Genomic DNA, 16751 nt, shown 5'->3' with positions numbered 1-16751 from the left:
TAGAGAGCTCAATTCTCAAAAAGAAGATAATAAATTATGATCGTGGCCGGTTTGATACTGAGATCACGTATTAATAAATACGACGTAATAACTTAAATATCTTGTACAAAGTTCCTCTACACTCAAGCAACATAATGTATTTATACACACTACACAGTATAATGATACTGATTAAAATATCTCTTTGGTATAAATGGTGCTAAAGCCAGATATTGCATCAACAGCAAGTTGGCTAATTTGTACATCAGAAAGCAGGTTATAAATGGCTGAACCCACAAGAATGCTTTACTGGCAACATGAAAGGAGAATTTTGCAAGAAGCAATGAGGAACTCTATGACGAACTATTCAGGAAATAAGCCACAGCTTTATCTGTATCATTGTCGTGCATAAGAAGAGCTTCAGCGACACTGTTGGACGCAAACCCCATTTCTCGAAGGAGGGTGTAACCATTCACAAAATCTCGAACCTGAAAGAGTTCCAAAAAAGAAAGAGAACAGTAAAGTTAATAATGGACCTTAGCAATTAACAGTAAAATGCAAAGACCCACCACGGCCACCAGGCCATCTAAAAGCCCAAGAAAGGCAAAGGATTACTCAAATTGTCCCGGGAACATGAAACATATTCAAGGAAAGAACAGAACACTGCATCGTTTTGTAGCCTAATTCTAGAGACTTGAACATCATTATTCACTTTGTCAAACTAAGAAAACATATATACAGACAATACAGCGCTCCAACTAATCCTAGTAGACAGCAGGTGCTGAAGCACAAGTTTCCAGCAACCTAATCCCAAAAAAGTAAAGAAGCAAGTGGACAAGTGCTAATAAAAAACTACCATAATACAGTATATAGATCAAATCCAGAACTTAGACAAAGCAAACAAAGCTTGTGAAAAAGACACCATACCCACGCCAACACACTTTGAAAATTATGGGGGACTATTAATGTGGGAAGCAAAGTGGCAATGGTGCTTTAGCAGCATGACATAGCGAGTCTCTAAATAAGCTACCAAAAAAAAAAAAAAACTGGCAAAATCATACCTTAGTAGGATTGTCCCCAAAAGCTGCAACTGCCAAAGGAACTGCTTCTCGGTTAAGGCCTGATGCAATATATTTGCTCACAACGGGATCCGCAGCAGTGGTCTACAAGAGTTGATTACATCCGATTAGATTCCAGAACAACAGATTAATGGAAACAGGGAGGATAAACCTGACAATGTAAAATTCAACTTCTAGGGACAGTAACAGGGAACAGAAATCTGAATAAATGTTCAAATAGCTTATGCCAGAAGGGGGGGGGGGGAGGGGTAACCACATTTTAAAGCAATCAGAGATAATGCCTTGAAGTCAGAAAGTAGTGAAAGTAAAAAAAAAGTAAAAAAAAAAAACATAGCATATGAGAGCCATTTTATATACATCTTTCAACATACACTAAGCATGCATCAATATAAATCTTGATTAGCTATTAACTTAAAAGAAATCACATAGATACTTAAAAAAGGTCTGTACGGATTATTAAGGACTAAAATCAATGTTACTCAAAGATGTTATACATGGAATGTTATAAAGAAGCTCATATCAAAGCACCTAACCTAAGTTACCTAACACCTAGCAAGATGCATCAACAAATGTTGCACACACACAGTCCAGACGGAACACAATTTGCACACGCTTCACATATATACTTTGCTTCTGCCACCGATAGCAACCTTTTCTTATCCCAAAATCCAGAGGATACCATTTAATTTTTCGTCCAGCTTGGATTTTTTACTTTTCTGCATCAGCATTTTTGTTGTTGCCTCACTCAGCCACTCGTATAGACCTACTCTTCTTTCAGCCTCCAGTAGCAAAAACATGTTGTCTATCTCCTTCCCCTCAGAGAAAAGAGATTATTTCAACTATCACCAAGTAGCACAATTCCAAAACGTAAGTATAAAAACAAAACCCAGTAGTGCCAAAGTATTATCATCCAGTTCCCACCAGGGCATTAAAACACATTATTCTTAAGGTTACCTTGTATAAAAAAATCCGCAACACTTGATTATGTGCACACACACAAAAATAAATCCAAACAATTGGAGCCAACAAGTTTGATCTAAAATAAGATTGATTTTATAGCAATAAACATAAAGATCATGAAGTACATAAAGTATCTATTCTTCTCTGATTCAATATAGGTTGTTTCAGATTACGACAACAAACTAAAGAGTCCTTGATTCCAGGGAACTTTGAGACTAAACACAAACAATGAGAAGGGAGAAATAGTATGATTGAAAAAACAGCATTACACACTTCATAAGACAATCTACACTACAAACATCAAGAGTACATAATATTACCGATGATGGCATGGATTGTGGTGTTCTTGATGGGAAATTTTCAGATGCAAGGCGACTCCAATTCTGATTTTCCTTCTCTGCTTCAGCAAGTATCTTCTTCTCTAAATCAAAATCAAAATGAAATGCACTTCGTGGAATATCTCCCATTTGTGGCAATAATTGAGGCTGTTAGACAGAATGCATAAATGGAAAAGGTTAAATCCCATATATAAGTAAGATAAATACAACAAAATTAGTGATTTATCCACGTGAATAGATCTTATGCTTATTCACTTGCAACCCTTACCATCTTCGTAATTAATTTTTAAGTAAGTCTAGAAATCGCTGAAATTACAGACTTGCATTGTGAGTGTCATGAAGAGGTACATATCCAAGCATTCAATGCTTATTCATTTGCGACCCTTACCATCATCATAATTACTTTTTAAGGTTAAGTAAGTCTAGAAAGTAGAAATCACTGAAATTACAGACTTTGCATGAGTGTCATGAAGAGGTAGATATCCAAGCATTTGATACACGTATTCTAAGAATTTAGAGCTCTAAATATGTAAGATAATTTTAGACACGAGTATATGGACATGTCACTCCTCTTGAAGATTTATACATTAATGATTATTTTATCATAACATAATGAACGTAGAAGAAGAAAACATATAGCCAACGGGCAAGAATAAAGATTTTAGGAGAAAGGGGTTTGGAAAAGAAAGTCAGTAAAGTAGAAATCTACTACTCCATAATAAAAAGGAATCTGAAATCCTGCTTAATTAAAGACAAAGCCAATTCTATTAAATAAAAAAAAACACAAATACTATATACATAGTATTTATTCTCCTTATTTACTTATAATAGGTCAAAATTAAACATTCTATTATAAATAAATAAATAAATAATTACAAAAAAAAAATACTTTTTTGGCTCAACATGAAGTGTTAACTTTATTCACTCGAGTGAATCAAGTATATAACACGGGAATTTGATGTGATATAAAGCATCCCAGTCCATGTCTCTCCTCCATCTACAATTCTGTAATCCATTATACTTAGCCTCACACTATCCACCACAGCCTCTAATGGCCACTTCTATACACTAGTTGACAACACCTGGCAAGAGTCTCACTCTCCCCTAGCTTAAATGAAACTTGACAAAGTGACAAAGAATATTATCATATGCAATGGTCTAAGAAGTTACCAAGATAGAACAATTTAAGCCAAAATTGAACCATTAAAGAAGATAAGTTTAAAAAGGTTTCAATCTATAGTCCGGACACCTTCTTATATAATAAGATTAATAACCGTATCCATGTGCAAGAATAGCAAGATGGCAGGTCTAACACCTATACCATAAATGTAAGTAACGTAATCATGTCTTGTTAAGGCTTATGCGAGTATAACCGGAAACTCTAGCTGTGTTCAAGTAACATAAGTTTTACACATTTGCTTTTTCAGTGCAGCTAATTCAGTGGAGTAAGTTAACAACTAGACATTGCTTCATATCTGATCCAGCTCTAATTTCATAAATCCAGCTTCACTTGCATCCTTTTGCAGGGAGCTATGTAAAAGACACCACAGTTAAACGTGATACATTACATTTTACAATCATACCCTATAAATCAGAAATCTTATATGTCATTTTCTTAACTACAGATTATATTTCTAGGGTTTCGTGTACAGGAATTTTGTCAGCCACTATACAATTACCTATCTAATGAGATTCAATGGAACTTTGCAAAATATGACAACACGAATAGTCATATATGGAGGAAGAGAAAACACGATGCTTAAAACACAACCCCCAAGGGCCCCAACACACCAATCCCTTCTCAGATCCCCCTACAGATTGTAATGTCAATAATCATACTTTTCGAAATGACAATGCAAGTGGTGTGACATATGAAACTCAATCAATTATGATGCAAAACAGAAGTAGAAATATGGAACTTACAGGAGGAGTTATCCTATATTCTGGCTTAATTTGAACCCTGATACCAGTTCCTGCTGCAAAATTTAACACTCCCATGAGAAAGAAAAATATTGTATCAAACATCAACAGAATTAAGATAGCGAGAATAGATTGAGGACCTCAATTGGACAAACAAAACTCTTCAAAATGAACAACCACCCAAAAAGCCAATAACATCAACTGTACATGCTAGCCTACACCTAAGCAACTGCTCAATAAAAACCACTTTTTCATACCCACAATTGGATTAAACAATCAACTCAATAATCCTATGTTTCTCACAGTCTCACTCATACCCATGTCAAATCCTCAACACTCTTATAAGGTCATGGATACATTATTTGAATCAAAACTATGTAAAAAATTGTAATAATAGCCGAGTCGGACACTTGAACACATACCCGAGTAACATAGCAATAATCCATACCCAGTCATTCCATTCATCATTTCATCATCACCAAGCTTATAAATTAATAACCTAAATTCCCACTTCAATAATGCCCAACAAATCAATAACCACCCAACAAAAAGAAAGAAACCCAGGAAACCCCTAATTCAAAAAATTTCAAACACCCCACATAAAAACCCAAATCAAACACAGCAAAATCAAACACAAAAGCAGAAGAGGAGAGAGAAAGACTTACAAGAAGAGGGAGGAGGGGCAGAAGATTGGTGATAAGGAGGTGCACGGGCAGGAGGAGGGATGACCGGCTGACCGGGTTGACCGATCTTAGGGTAAAGAGAAGATACATGAGGCGATTGAGAGGAAGAAGAAGACATCTTTTGGTACATGGGTATGTGGGGATCGTAGGGTGAAACGCCTGCTCTGTTCCTGCTTGAATTGTAATCGTACTCCATTGTTGTTCGTCGTCAGGAAATCAAAACCCCAATTTTCAAACCCTAATTTCTAAAATTTTCAAGAGAAAAGGAAGTGAGGATTCAGAATTTGGGATGAATCATAAATTGATCTAAATTGGTGTTTGTAAGAGAAAATACATGTTAATATGGGGTTGCTGAAGTCATTTCACTTACTAAAGCAAGGGTACTGTCGTAATTTTTCAAGTCCCGTCTATTTACTCATTACTCCGTTTTGACTAATTGGTCCATTCCAACAGCCTTTGCCAATCTAACCAGCGATCCTTCAATTTGTAGCTTTTGCAGATCAAAACAAAGTTTTCCGAAGCAAATCCCCTGTTTATTGGATTGTAGGCGGATGGATCTGTACACCAATTTTCTCATTGCGGTGTGGTGGCTATTTTCTCACTGAAGAGGAAATAAGCGATTCGAAAATTTTTGTTAAATTTTAAACCAATGGGTAATCATATGGTTGTTTGCTTTAATTGTAGTTCATTTGATTATCACAGTGTTTTAGTTTAGAAATTTAATTCTCATGGGTTTAATTAATTACTGGCATCTATTTGTGCTTTTTTAATTACGAAGTAGATGAAGGATTTGTTTGGACAACTAAGTGGGAGGGAAAATAAGGGGAGGGTGATGAAGGGGAGGGAAGAGAAAGGAAGGGAAGGGGAAAATGATGAGTTTTACAAGGTTGAGATTATCAGAGAGAGGAGAGAGGAGAGAGGAGAGAGTACCAAGGTTGAATAAGAAGAAACGGGGTTTTACAAGAGTTAGAAAACGCCTAGTTAAATCCACCTCACCGAAATAATAAAATACCATTAAAATATTTCGATCCAATGCTCATAATTGCGAAAATGCCACCATATTAACAAAGTTGGTTAATATGGCATATTAACCGGGGTCGGCTCGTAAAAAATATTACTATTTCATGAGAAAATCTCTGTTAATATGTTATATTAACACCACTCGTTTATATGGGGGCATCAACGTCATTTTCCCAGCTAAAGTAAGGGTAAACTCGTCAAAGTCAATTTGGCTCTTAACGATTGTGTAGCGGCGTTAGCATCCCGTTCGTAATTCTCCTTGTTCAACTCCAGCTTTTCCCCATTCCAACTTCCCCCAATTCAAACTTCAACTCCTGCCAATGGACCTAGCAGTAATTGAATGAACAAGTAACACCAACTGAGCTGGTAAATTTTTTTGAGTCGAATCGCTATACTGAAGTTCAAATAGGAGGTTGGGCGGCGATTTCAACGGTGGTAAAAAAATCAGTTGAAGAGGTCGGGGCGGCGATTGAACTAGGGTTTCGTCACGATATTAAATTGGTGGAAGTGACTCGAATTGCAGTTACAATGGAGATATTGAAGATGAGGATAAATCCCTGCACTTTAGGGTTAACCAAACCCTTTGTTTCACCCCTTGTTCTTAGGGTTTTAGTTAATTTTAGCGGCGAAGCCGCCGGAAATGTGGTGGCGTTGGATATGGTTGAGCATCTTCAATGGAGGATGAAAGGTTGATCATCTTTAATGGAGGATGGAATTTGTTCATGAAAGCTTGAGAAGATGAAAGCTCATATGGAGAAGATGAAACGGGATTCAAATTCACAATTAACCAAGCTCTAACGTCGATTGTTAAGTGCCATGTCAGCAACAAACCAAAAAACATTAAAATATTGAACGATGCTTCAATAATAATGAAAATGTCATCATATTAACAAGGGATGTTAATATGGCATATTAATTGGGGTGCGCTCATTATTTCATTGGACTTGAAACAAATAAGAGTTGAAGAAGTTGCAATCTTTTGATTTTGTCGCCTCGTCAATAAGCAAGTGGTCGAATTCGGAGTGAGGGCTAACTCAATTGGTTATAGATTTTCTTTTAGGAGGAATTTTAAAGGGAGGAATGTTAGGCATTTAGAAATGCATAACAAAGGGTATTCATGTAATTATGCATATGTACAAACGAATAAATATTTTGATATCATTGGATGATCAAATGGTACCATTGAATATACAGTGATACTATATGTGCACATAATTGTATTATATATGCATTCAGTTGTACTAAATTTATGCGTAAATAGTACCACTGGGGATTCAATGGTACTATATAAACTTTCAGTGGAACAATCAGCATGTGGTCCCCCATCACGTGATACAATCTGATCAAAAAATAGGTGTGGTCCACCTACATGCCTCTCTCTTCCTATCTCTCTCCTCTTTTCTCTCTCTACCATGTGTTTTTATAATATTTTGATCAATGTTATGCATTAGTAAATGCATAACTTTCCTCCATTTCTAGTTCCTCTTTCTTTTAGTTTTACATGATGACTCTATAAATCAAATAGTACTCCGTATGAGATACGAGAAAAATAAAATTTAGAGCAACTCTAATATTGACAACTTAATTTAACAATTAGTTTGTCATACCATATAGGAAATTTTTTAATTTACCACCCAAAAATATACCTAATTTCTAACTTACCACCCAATTTTTTTTTTTTTATTTTAAATTACCACCCAATAATTTATTTATTCACTCAGATTACCACCCAATTTGAATTTCCGGTGGAATTTAGTCACGTGGGCCCCACTATAGTTACTTCCCTTCAATTTTTTTTCTTTTTCTTCGACTTCCTTCTCTTTTCTATTCAATTCTCCCTACCAACTCCATTTCTTATTCATTTTTAGGCCTTAATTCACACAAAACCCCCTTTTCTTCTTAATTCTCAACATATCATCACATTGGAACCCTAATTTTGGTTTTAAAAATCTAATAGTTCTGCAAAATTTTAATTCGAGGGTAGCTGGGTTTACTGGAGAAGTTACGCTGAAGAAAAGTCAGCATCTTGGAGGATTTTGTTGGGGACTAGCTGCTTAGGTCATTCAGAAGGCTTTAGAGTACTGCTTAGCCCTAATTAATTCCCCCAATTAAATTGACAACAATTTCCCCCAATTTAATTCAGACAAGATCCCTAATTTTTACAGATTAAAAGGTTACCTGAAGCGAATTGATTTGCTGTCGCAAATTAGGGCTGCTACTGCTGTTACAATTCACCTCCAATTTGTGGAATTTCTGATGAAATTTAACATGGGATGACAATTTCAGTTAGGGGAAGTGTTTTATAGGAAGAATCGGGGAGGGAAAACGGTTAGAAAGAAAAAAATAGCCGCTTATAGCCGTTGACTGGGGCCCACGTGACTAAATTCCACCGGAAATTCAAATTGGGTGGTAATCTAAGTGAATAATTAAATTATTGGGTGGTAATTTAAAATAAAAAAAAAAAATTGGGTGGTAAGTTAGAAATTAGGTCTATTTCCTACCATATAAGTTTGTAAACTAAATATCATTTAGCTATTTTTAGCTCCAATAGCTAGTTATTTCGTATTAGCTTAGCTTATATTTAAATAAACCCCATCTCTTTAATTAGCATTTTTATATTTCATTTTATGTATTCTTTTTTTTTTTTTTAGAATGAGTTTTTCCAAGCAAATTACAATTTGTAATGCCAATGGTCAAGCTAATAGTGAGGAATTATTTAATATTGTAAGCAACTTACTAGCTACGAGCATTAAAGTTGCTCTTACACTCCATTTTCTCATACATACATGTAGTCTTGAAAAATTGTTGTATACAAAGCATTATTCAATCATACACTCTGAATCTTTTTTTTTTATACTAAAAAGCATCGCACATCATGCATTGCAAAGACCTTGACAAGCCCAAGGGTGTTACTTATACTTCGTAAAACATGAATAAGGCCAAATATATCTATAAAAATAGTCCGTCATTTTCAGTATTTCACGTGGTCCCGTAATATATTAAATTATATTTGTCAATATCGTATTCAACTACCCTTATATAGCATCAAGACAAGTAAAGCATAGAGATTGAGCTGCTTTCCAATAAGTATAGCATCATAATTTATATTGCGGCTTTTAAGCAAGTGTTTTATATTTAACTTAAAACTAAATCTTTCACAAAATCTGAAAGAAACTATGAAAAAAGGGACTACATAGAGTTGATCACCCCTTATCCACCCACAACGGCCACAAGGAATGTCATGTACTCATAAATCATAATTATGTATTCCAATATGATTACATCTTTTTAATTTAGGATTCGACTTCACCAACCAGACCTGAACTACAATCATATATTCATATCTACTCATTAGAATTACTAAAAATGTTGTACATAAGCAATCAAGTACATTATCATTAGAATAACCAAAGTGAAAGAATAAAAATAAACGATTTCCTCTATTTAAAAAAAAAAAAAAACTTCTCCAAAAAACTTTCGATAATATATTAATATATCATTTAATATCTCATGTATTTACACGGATACGCTCTAGTTAAAGAAAATAGAGAGAATAAAAAAACGAGGGAGATGAGGTGGGAAGAGGGGCAAAGTGGCAAACTAGAAAAGAAGGAACTAGAATATTTAACAAGCAGGAGAACAAAACACGTGTATTGGCATTGACGTGGCTGATAGCCTGGCAAACTTTCATCTTTTTTTTCTTTCTCATTTTCATTTCCCCCTCTTTTCTCGCTTCTGCATCACCATTCACCCCAACACCATACCAATTTCTTAATTTTTCTATTAAATCCACCAAATTAAACATAAACCCCATCAAAATTTCCCTCCTTTTTTTTATATACCCAGATGGAAATAATCATAAAGTTTCCTTCTTTACAACTTTTAAGGGTGTAGATTGTATCTTTGACTATTACCCAGAAAAAAAAAAGGGAGAGAATTTGGAGAATTATTTTATACCCAGAAAAAATTAATCATAAAGTTTCCATCTTTATAATTATAAACAAATATATTGTAATTATCTGGGAATTGTACTGTTTTTTTTTTGTTGCATTCAGGTGAATTTGGAGGATTATTGTTGTTTTGGATTCAAAGGTATGTTAATTTACTTAATTTCATAGCTCTTTCAATTTGTTTAATTAATTAGCCGTTTTCCATGCCCTTCAAATAATTACAAATAATTGATTTCTGGTGATTTGAGTGCAATTTAAAAATTTCTTTTGCATAGTAATTCTGCTTAAAATTTCAGTTTCGATGTACTTGTGGGCGGGCCCCAATTTTCCACTTGAACACTAGGTAATACGAGTAATTAATTTTAATTCTTTCTAGAATTTGTATTCAGAAAATTAAAAATTTAATGCAAAAAAGTGGCTATTTGACTTGTGGCTTCCCATAAAGATTTGATGCAGTGATTACTGATTAATCTGTGATTATGAATGATTATTTCTCCTAGTCATTCATCATTGCTGAAACTTTCTAGTTACCTGGGCTTTAAACTGTCTGAAATCTGAATGTGTTAAAATTAGTAAATTCGCATAAGAGAATTTGATGTGGATGTCAACAAGTTGTAGCGGTACCCAAGACCGGAGATCAAATCTGTTCATTCTTCGGCTACTTATCTTCCTTTTAAAAAGAAAGCTGAGAAATCTTACCAGTACTTTGATTGTTGGATTGTAGAAAGTGAAAACCAAAATGAAGCTCTTCAGATACATTTGAACGTTTTTTTTCACTTTTTTTTTTTGGGTGTTCTACCCGGTTCACCCTTTGGGCTAATCCGGATTTGGGGATCAGCTCCGGATACATTTGAACTATTGAAAGCTCAAAACTACTGATTATTTAATATGAATGAACTTTGAGTCTTTGTTTCTCAGGCTCTTTGATTCTTGGGTTCTATTTACAATGGAGTGTAAGGTTCACTGTTGTTTGGGTGTTGGATTGTTAATTTGTTATGGACTCAAATCGAAAACACCACGTTGAATTTTTTATGTTGCTTTTTACTTTTTTTTTTTTTTTTTTTGTTAAGTAGTAGAGTCGTAGTTTGTAGTTATCCTATACTCATCCAATGGATATCGCTTTTCTGTGATCACAGGGGTAAGGCTGCATTTGTTCGACTTCCTCAATCCCTCATCATGATTTAGAGTTTAAGTAGACACTTGATTAATGGTAATGATTTAATGTGCATATCCAATACTAAATATAGAATTGGTGCTTAGATTGATTCTGTAAATGTAACCAAAGATTATGGATAAACCCAATTCTTAATGTGTTTTTAAATAGGTGGAAGTGACTATGAATGCTTATGTTATATGATTAATTGATTATCATTCTGGTATTTCCTTTGCAGCAATGCTTACCTTTTTTTCTCTATGCACTCCATTCCACCCCACCCTATTAGAAAAGCGTATTAATTTTCAAAGGAGCAGTCTTATATATCACAACTTAATTTTCAGGGCTCTTAAGCTTTGGATACATCATGGGAAACAGTGAAGGGGAGAAACCGACAAAAACTGAGAAAGTGGCGTCTCCTCCTCGGGTGAGTTATATTCTTGCTTGTTGAGATTTGTTAGTGATGTTCATATTATGGTTTTGAATAATACTATTAACTATATGCCGTTGGTGGAACGAATTACTTTCTTGCCCCACAGCTGTATTGTTATTAGTTATTACATATTCGGATTTTTCAATTTACTGTACGAAGCCTATAATTAAGGCTACCTTTCCTTCCTTCTACTTCTTATGTTGTTTGAATTAACAGGAACAGAGCAGCGTTCATGTTTATCCTGATTGGGCAGCTGTTCAGGTTACATTCTGTTTAGTTGACTAGTAATATTTTATAGGCCTTGTTCCCTCTCTCTCTCTCTCATTTCATAGAAGTGTGTATTATTTGCTGTTTCTATAAGCTGGAACAAAGTATGTTTGGAATTTCTGTTTCTGGGAATATTGCTACTAGCTAGCTATACTGAGTTATTGATGTTTTGTCGGTTGTAGGCTTATTATGGATCAGGAGCTTTGCCACCGCCTTACTTTAATCCAGCTGCTACATCTGGACATGCTGTTCCACCATACATGTGGCCACCACCACAAGTACTTGCATCCTCGCCCCTTATTTTTAGCTAGATATTTTTGAGTGCATATCGATCCCCCCCACCCCTTTTTTCTCTTTGTATGATTGAGGAAGCCCAAATCTTTGTAAATAAATACTTGAATATTTACCACTTTTTTCCCCTTATTTTTTTGCTGTCTTGTTGATGTTTGGCTAGATGATGGCGCCTTATGGATCTCCTTATGCAATGTATCCACATGGAGGAATGTATGGACCTTCTGCTGCACCCATTGTGAGTTTGTCTCACCCTTTCTTGCTCTCTCCTGATCAAACACTTCTATAAACGACAAGTTACTTAATGAGGGACTATTTTTCTTAGGTTATATGCTCAATATTTGCATCTTGTTTAACAACCTTAGCTTGTGTTTGCTCTAAATTTTGGATAGATGACCAATATAATAGAAGGTGCCATATTCCTTTGTGGGATTACAAATAGTCATTACACATTAATTCTATCCATTTCTTTCATCACTTGTTTAATCTTGCCCAAACCATCCATATTGATATTCTTGAGCTGCATCTATATGTTTTCCTGATTAGGAGCAGTCAAATGCTTGATTTGTATCTTCTGAAAGCCAGATCAGGATGGCACATAGATGATGCTACTGTATCTTAGTGTATGCAGATTCCAGCTCCCTTAAGTTTAGAATCTCCAACAAAATCATCTGGAAAAGATAGTGGTTCAGGAAAGATGACTAAAGAATCCGATGTTCATGCAGCATCAGGCAACGGCAATGCCAATGCTGAGAGTGCTGGAGATGCAGCTGCAGGTGTCCGTGGCCAGTCGCTGAGGTTTGTCCTCACATCTTTTGTTTGTGTTGCATACTTCTGCTTTAAATTTTTGGATCAGAATTGATTGAGATGAACATATTCAACTATAATTTATTTTTTTTCTTTCTTCAAAGAAAATCTCTCTTTAAGAGAGAGAATTAGTAATTAAATTTACAATTTTACATGCTGTCCCACCAAACAAGTTGAATCATTTGATTTTTGTTGTGAAGGACTCACATTGCATAGTCATACACAGGTTGCCATTAAATTTGCTCATTTTGGTGTCACTTTCCAGAATTAGAATTTGGACTAACATGTGAGAATGTGCCTGCCAATGGCAAATGAATGCTTTAATGGTATGGAGTGGTAACAGCCGACTGATGTGGGCTGAATGATTAGATTAATGTTATTATTCCCAGCAATATATACATTCTTGTAATGCTGATTTATAGTGGCTATTTCTTGAAAAACTTAAGTCTGGTAGTGAGAGAATATTTCTAAGATATATGGTCAGTGTTATGAGCCAAGATAATAAATTCCTTAAAAGCATAAGTGTAAATTTTAGTAGTTGTATCCAAAATGCAAATGTCATTAGATTTTAACTTGACTTTGTGGACATACAAGGTTTTCCAAAATATTGTTAAAATGTTTAATTGCTTCTCATTTTGCCAAAAGTATGATTCATTGCATTTTGCAAGAGATTTGATGAAAATAATATCAATGGATTTATAGCTTATTTAGCTCACTTAATAAATAAGTAAATAAACAAGCTGTTCTGAGCTGATAGCCTGATCCATTATGATTGATGCACAGGTAGATAGTTTAGGTCTGTTTGTGTGTACATCTTGCATCACTGCATGTATAATCTCTTGACATAAATTATCATGTTTCTTTACATAAATTTGCGGTGTAGGAAGGACTCCAACATTGTTTGCATTGCAGGGAGGGTGAGGGGTAGCTCCTTGTACTTTTCTTTATGAGATGAGTGATAAAGCACCAATCTACTGTTTGAGTCTGTTATTACCTTTCTCATTTATGATTCTTCCTATAAATCATATCTACTTAATACTCCTTTTATCATGTTTGGTGTATAGCACGGATTGTGGAACTGAAGGTTCTTGTGAGAGAAGCTATGACAGTTCAGCAAGAGTAAGGACACATCCTTTATTAGTAAGATTTCATGATGTCATTAATAAATGTTTGAATTGATATATGTTTCTATTCCAGGAGGACAATAGTTGTAGAAGTTGTAATGGGGTGCTAGACACAGGTAATGCATTCTAACTTCTTTATATTTGTGTAAACTATTGACATTGATCTGACTAACTACATAATCAGTGATTATATGAAGTTTGAATATTATATTTTCGGAAATATTATGGTTTAGCTACACATTTGTATGTTTGCTACTTCAAGTTTAAAACGACGGCAATAGACATAGTTCACCTTTACCTTTTGTCTCGATTAAAATATGATTAGTTTCCTATGTACTAGCTGGGAAGTATGAATTCTCAAGTTATCGTGGAACTTTTTGCTATTTGATATTGAAATTAGAATGTGGAGTACCAGAGTGTCTCTAGTGTATTGGTTTCTTATGTAGTGAGTCATTTTGTGCCCTATTTACTGAGTTTCTATTACTGATTAATTTAACTGGTGGTCTGGCTACACGTGCTAAAGGTACGTGTAACATGCAGATGAACAATGTAGTTCCTGGCATCCCAATGGCTTCTGTGAATCCTGTGGGAAGCTCTCCCGCAAATGGAGTAAATTCTGCTGCCCCTTGTGCACCCCGACAGGTCCTGCACAAGCATTATGTTTCGATGTTTCTCCATGCCTGTGAAAATCTAATTAATTAAATTTCGTTGCTCAGATAGTGAACGTACAAAGAATATGGGTATTAATAAAATGCAGATATGCTCATTGACATACTTTTGTAAAACTCGGGGGGTGTGTGGTTGGAGAGGATTTTTTTAGTATGAATATGCAGTTGTGATTGGTGATGTACACGTATCCTATAGGAGAGGCATTCAGGCATACATATATATTATATACTAATTGGATGGAGATTGTGAGTGGCCATTTGGCTACAATTACCATCCTTTGGGTATCATATTTACCTTCATAATTGCCTGTTCTACTTGCATAGCGTTCATTACAAGAAATTTGCGAATAAACAAGTTTAAACTTTGAAGTAGGTTTTTCAAGTGACAAACCTGAAATGGTAAGTGAAAGCTTACTCGAGCCTGTCAAAATGATAGAGCAGAAAATTAATTTTGGGATTGCATTATATATGTTCCTATAAAACTGCATCCTTGGGTATTGGGTTTAGGAGAGTTTTTTATTTGTGACTGTCATGTTCCGTTTTATTGTAAAATTCAGCTCAAATCTGGAATCTGGACTTTGGTTCTTATGTAGCATATAACTATTGGCTGATGAAATTGCAAAGAACTCCGCATAAGTTATTGACACTGGTATCTTAATATTTTTGCAGGATGAAAGGGAGCAAAAACGAGAGAAGAGGAAACAATCCAACCGAGAATCTGCCAGAAGATCTAGGTTAAGGAAACAGGTTAATAAAGATGAGCAAATAAGCTTCTGATGTTGTCTCTTACTTTTTTTCTTTTTTCTTTTTTCTTTTTCTTTTTTTTTTATTTTTTATTTTGGTGCTTTAACATCTTATCACTACTACTTATTGCAGGCCGAAATGGAAGAACTTGGGAAAAAAGTTGATGATTTGAATGTTGAGAATCTGGCCCTTAGATCTGAAATAAATAAGTTGGTGGAAGATTCAGAGAAACTGAGAACTGAAAATTCTTCACTGATGGTAAATCCTTTCATCCTTTGTTGCCTCTTGTTGTCCATTACTCACTTCACGAAAAAAAATTCACCATGCATTCAGGAATATTTGCACCACTGACCCATGGGCATGTTATGCGTGATTATTTCCAAAATGTAGGCATGAATAATGTTGCAATGATAGATTGACAGGGATGGGGTGTCGTTTGTGCAATATTTACTTGATAGTGTCATATACGGTTTCTATTTTATGTTTCAGCTACTACAAAATAGTGCATCGTTCAGGCACCAACTCGGTAAATGTTAACAGTACGTTAGAGAAGTGAATTGTTTGTTTTCTGACATAATTCTGTCTGCTGTTTTCAATTTTGCTGTAGGACAAGCTGAAGATTATGCAGGGACAAAGTGATGAGATGGACTCTGATAGGACAGAAAATCAAGAGACATCACATATTAATACTGAGAACTTGCTATCTAGAGTAAACAACCCGGTCTCCAATGGAGTGCACGAGCATAGCGAAGAAAAATGAAGCACGTGAACGTATAAATAACTCAGTCTAGTCAGTTTTTTTTTTTTTTACTTCTTCTTTTAGCCGGAGAGATCTTGTGGATATAAGCTGACCAAAGGACCAGTTTTGTTGTGTCCTAAAGTATTGTGACCTTAAATTATGGCCAGTAGGTTGGCACAAAACAGTTGGTAGAAAAATAGACAGGTTTTAGAGTTTATGTAGTCACAATGTTGTAGACTTGTAGTCATGTTGTGTGTTCTCTTAGATGTAATCAAAGTTGAATTAAGATTTGTAGACATTTTTTTTTTCTTGGGTGTATTTTAATAATTTTAGTTTTTACTTTGTTGTTTAAACTAATCATGAATTGAATGGATTTTTTTTGGGATAATGTATCATGCCTGCGAAGAATGTACTTGTCTATGTTGCAACTGATGTAAGGTTTATCGATGATTCGATGCAAGTGAGAGGTTAGATGGTGCTGCGTGTGTTTTGTCTTGGCAAGGACAATAATATTGACGGAAAGGATTCACAATACTGACTATATGAAGGATGGTTATCAGCTTATCAATTGTCGAGTTATCAGGCTGGAAATTACT

At 35.0% G+C, this 16751-nt stretch overlaps 2 protein-coding genes across 5 annotated transcripts; one reads left to right on the top strand and one right to left on the bottom strand.

Moving 5' to 3' along the window:
• Positions 1-27: 27 nt before the first annotated feature.
• Positions 28-5841, bottom strand: LOC110729520. Of its 2 annotated transcripts, XM_021909254.1 has the most exons (6): positions 5330-5841; positions 4942-5204; positions 4280-4332; positions 2339-2503; positions 1041-1142; positions 28-467 (listed from the first exon to the last, which is right to left on the bottom strand). In XM_021909254.1, the coding sequence occupies exons 2-6, from the start codon at positions 5153-5155 to the stop codon at positions 333-335; spliced, it is 669 nt and encodes a 222-aa protein (XP_021764946.1). In that variant the 5' UTR covers positions 5156-5204; positions 5330-5841; the 3' UTR covers positions 28-332. The 2 variants fall into 2 exon arrangements, with proteins under 2 accessions (XP_021764946.1, XP_021764945.1); XM_021909253.1 differs by lacking the exon at positions 5330-5841 and having other exon boundaries at positions 4942-5270.
• Positions 5842-9629: 3788 nt separating this feature from the next.
• On the top strand, positions 9630-16543 carry LOC110729518 (G-box-binding factor 3-like). 3 transcript variants are annotated; one of them, XM_021909252.1, is made up of 13 exons: positions 9630-10071; positions 11066-11139; positions 11427-11509; positions 11732-11776; positions 11965-12060; positions 12237-12311; positions 12705-12871; positions 13945-13999; positions 14078-14120; positions 14528-14646; positions 15342-15419; positions 15549-15674; positions 16024-16543. In XM_021909252.1, exons 3-13 carry the CDS (start codon positions 11450-11452, stop codon positions 16174-16176), a joined length of 1017 nt encoding a protein of 338 aa, XP_021764944.1. In that variant the 5' UTR covers positions 9630-10071; positions 11066-11139; positions 11427-11449; the 3' UTR covers positions 16177-16543. The 3 variants fall into 3 exon arrangements, with proteins under 3 accessions (XP_021764944.1, XP_021764942.1, XP_021764943.1); XM_021909250.1 differs by having other exon boundaries at positions 12696-12871; XM_021909251.1 differs by lacking the exon at positions 11066-11139 and having other exon boundaries at positions 12696-12871.
• Positions 16544-16751: the final 208 nt, after the last annotated feature.

Source organism: Chenopodium quinoa, unplaced genomic scaffold (genome assembly GCF_001683475.1).
Source record: "Chenopodium quinoa cultivar QQ74 unplaced genomic scaffold, ASM168347v1, whole genome shotgun sequence".
Classification (NCBI taxonomy): domain Eukaryota; kingdom Viridiplantae; phylum Streptophyta; class Magnoliopsida; order Caryophyllales; family Amaranthaceae; genus Chenopodium; species Chenopodium quinoa.
Note: the sequence above shows the minus strand (reverse complement) of the source record. Positions and strands in the feature narration are given on the sequence as shown.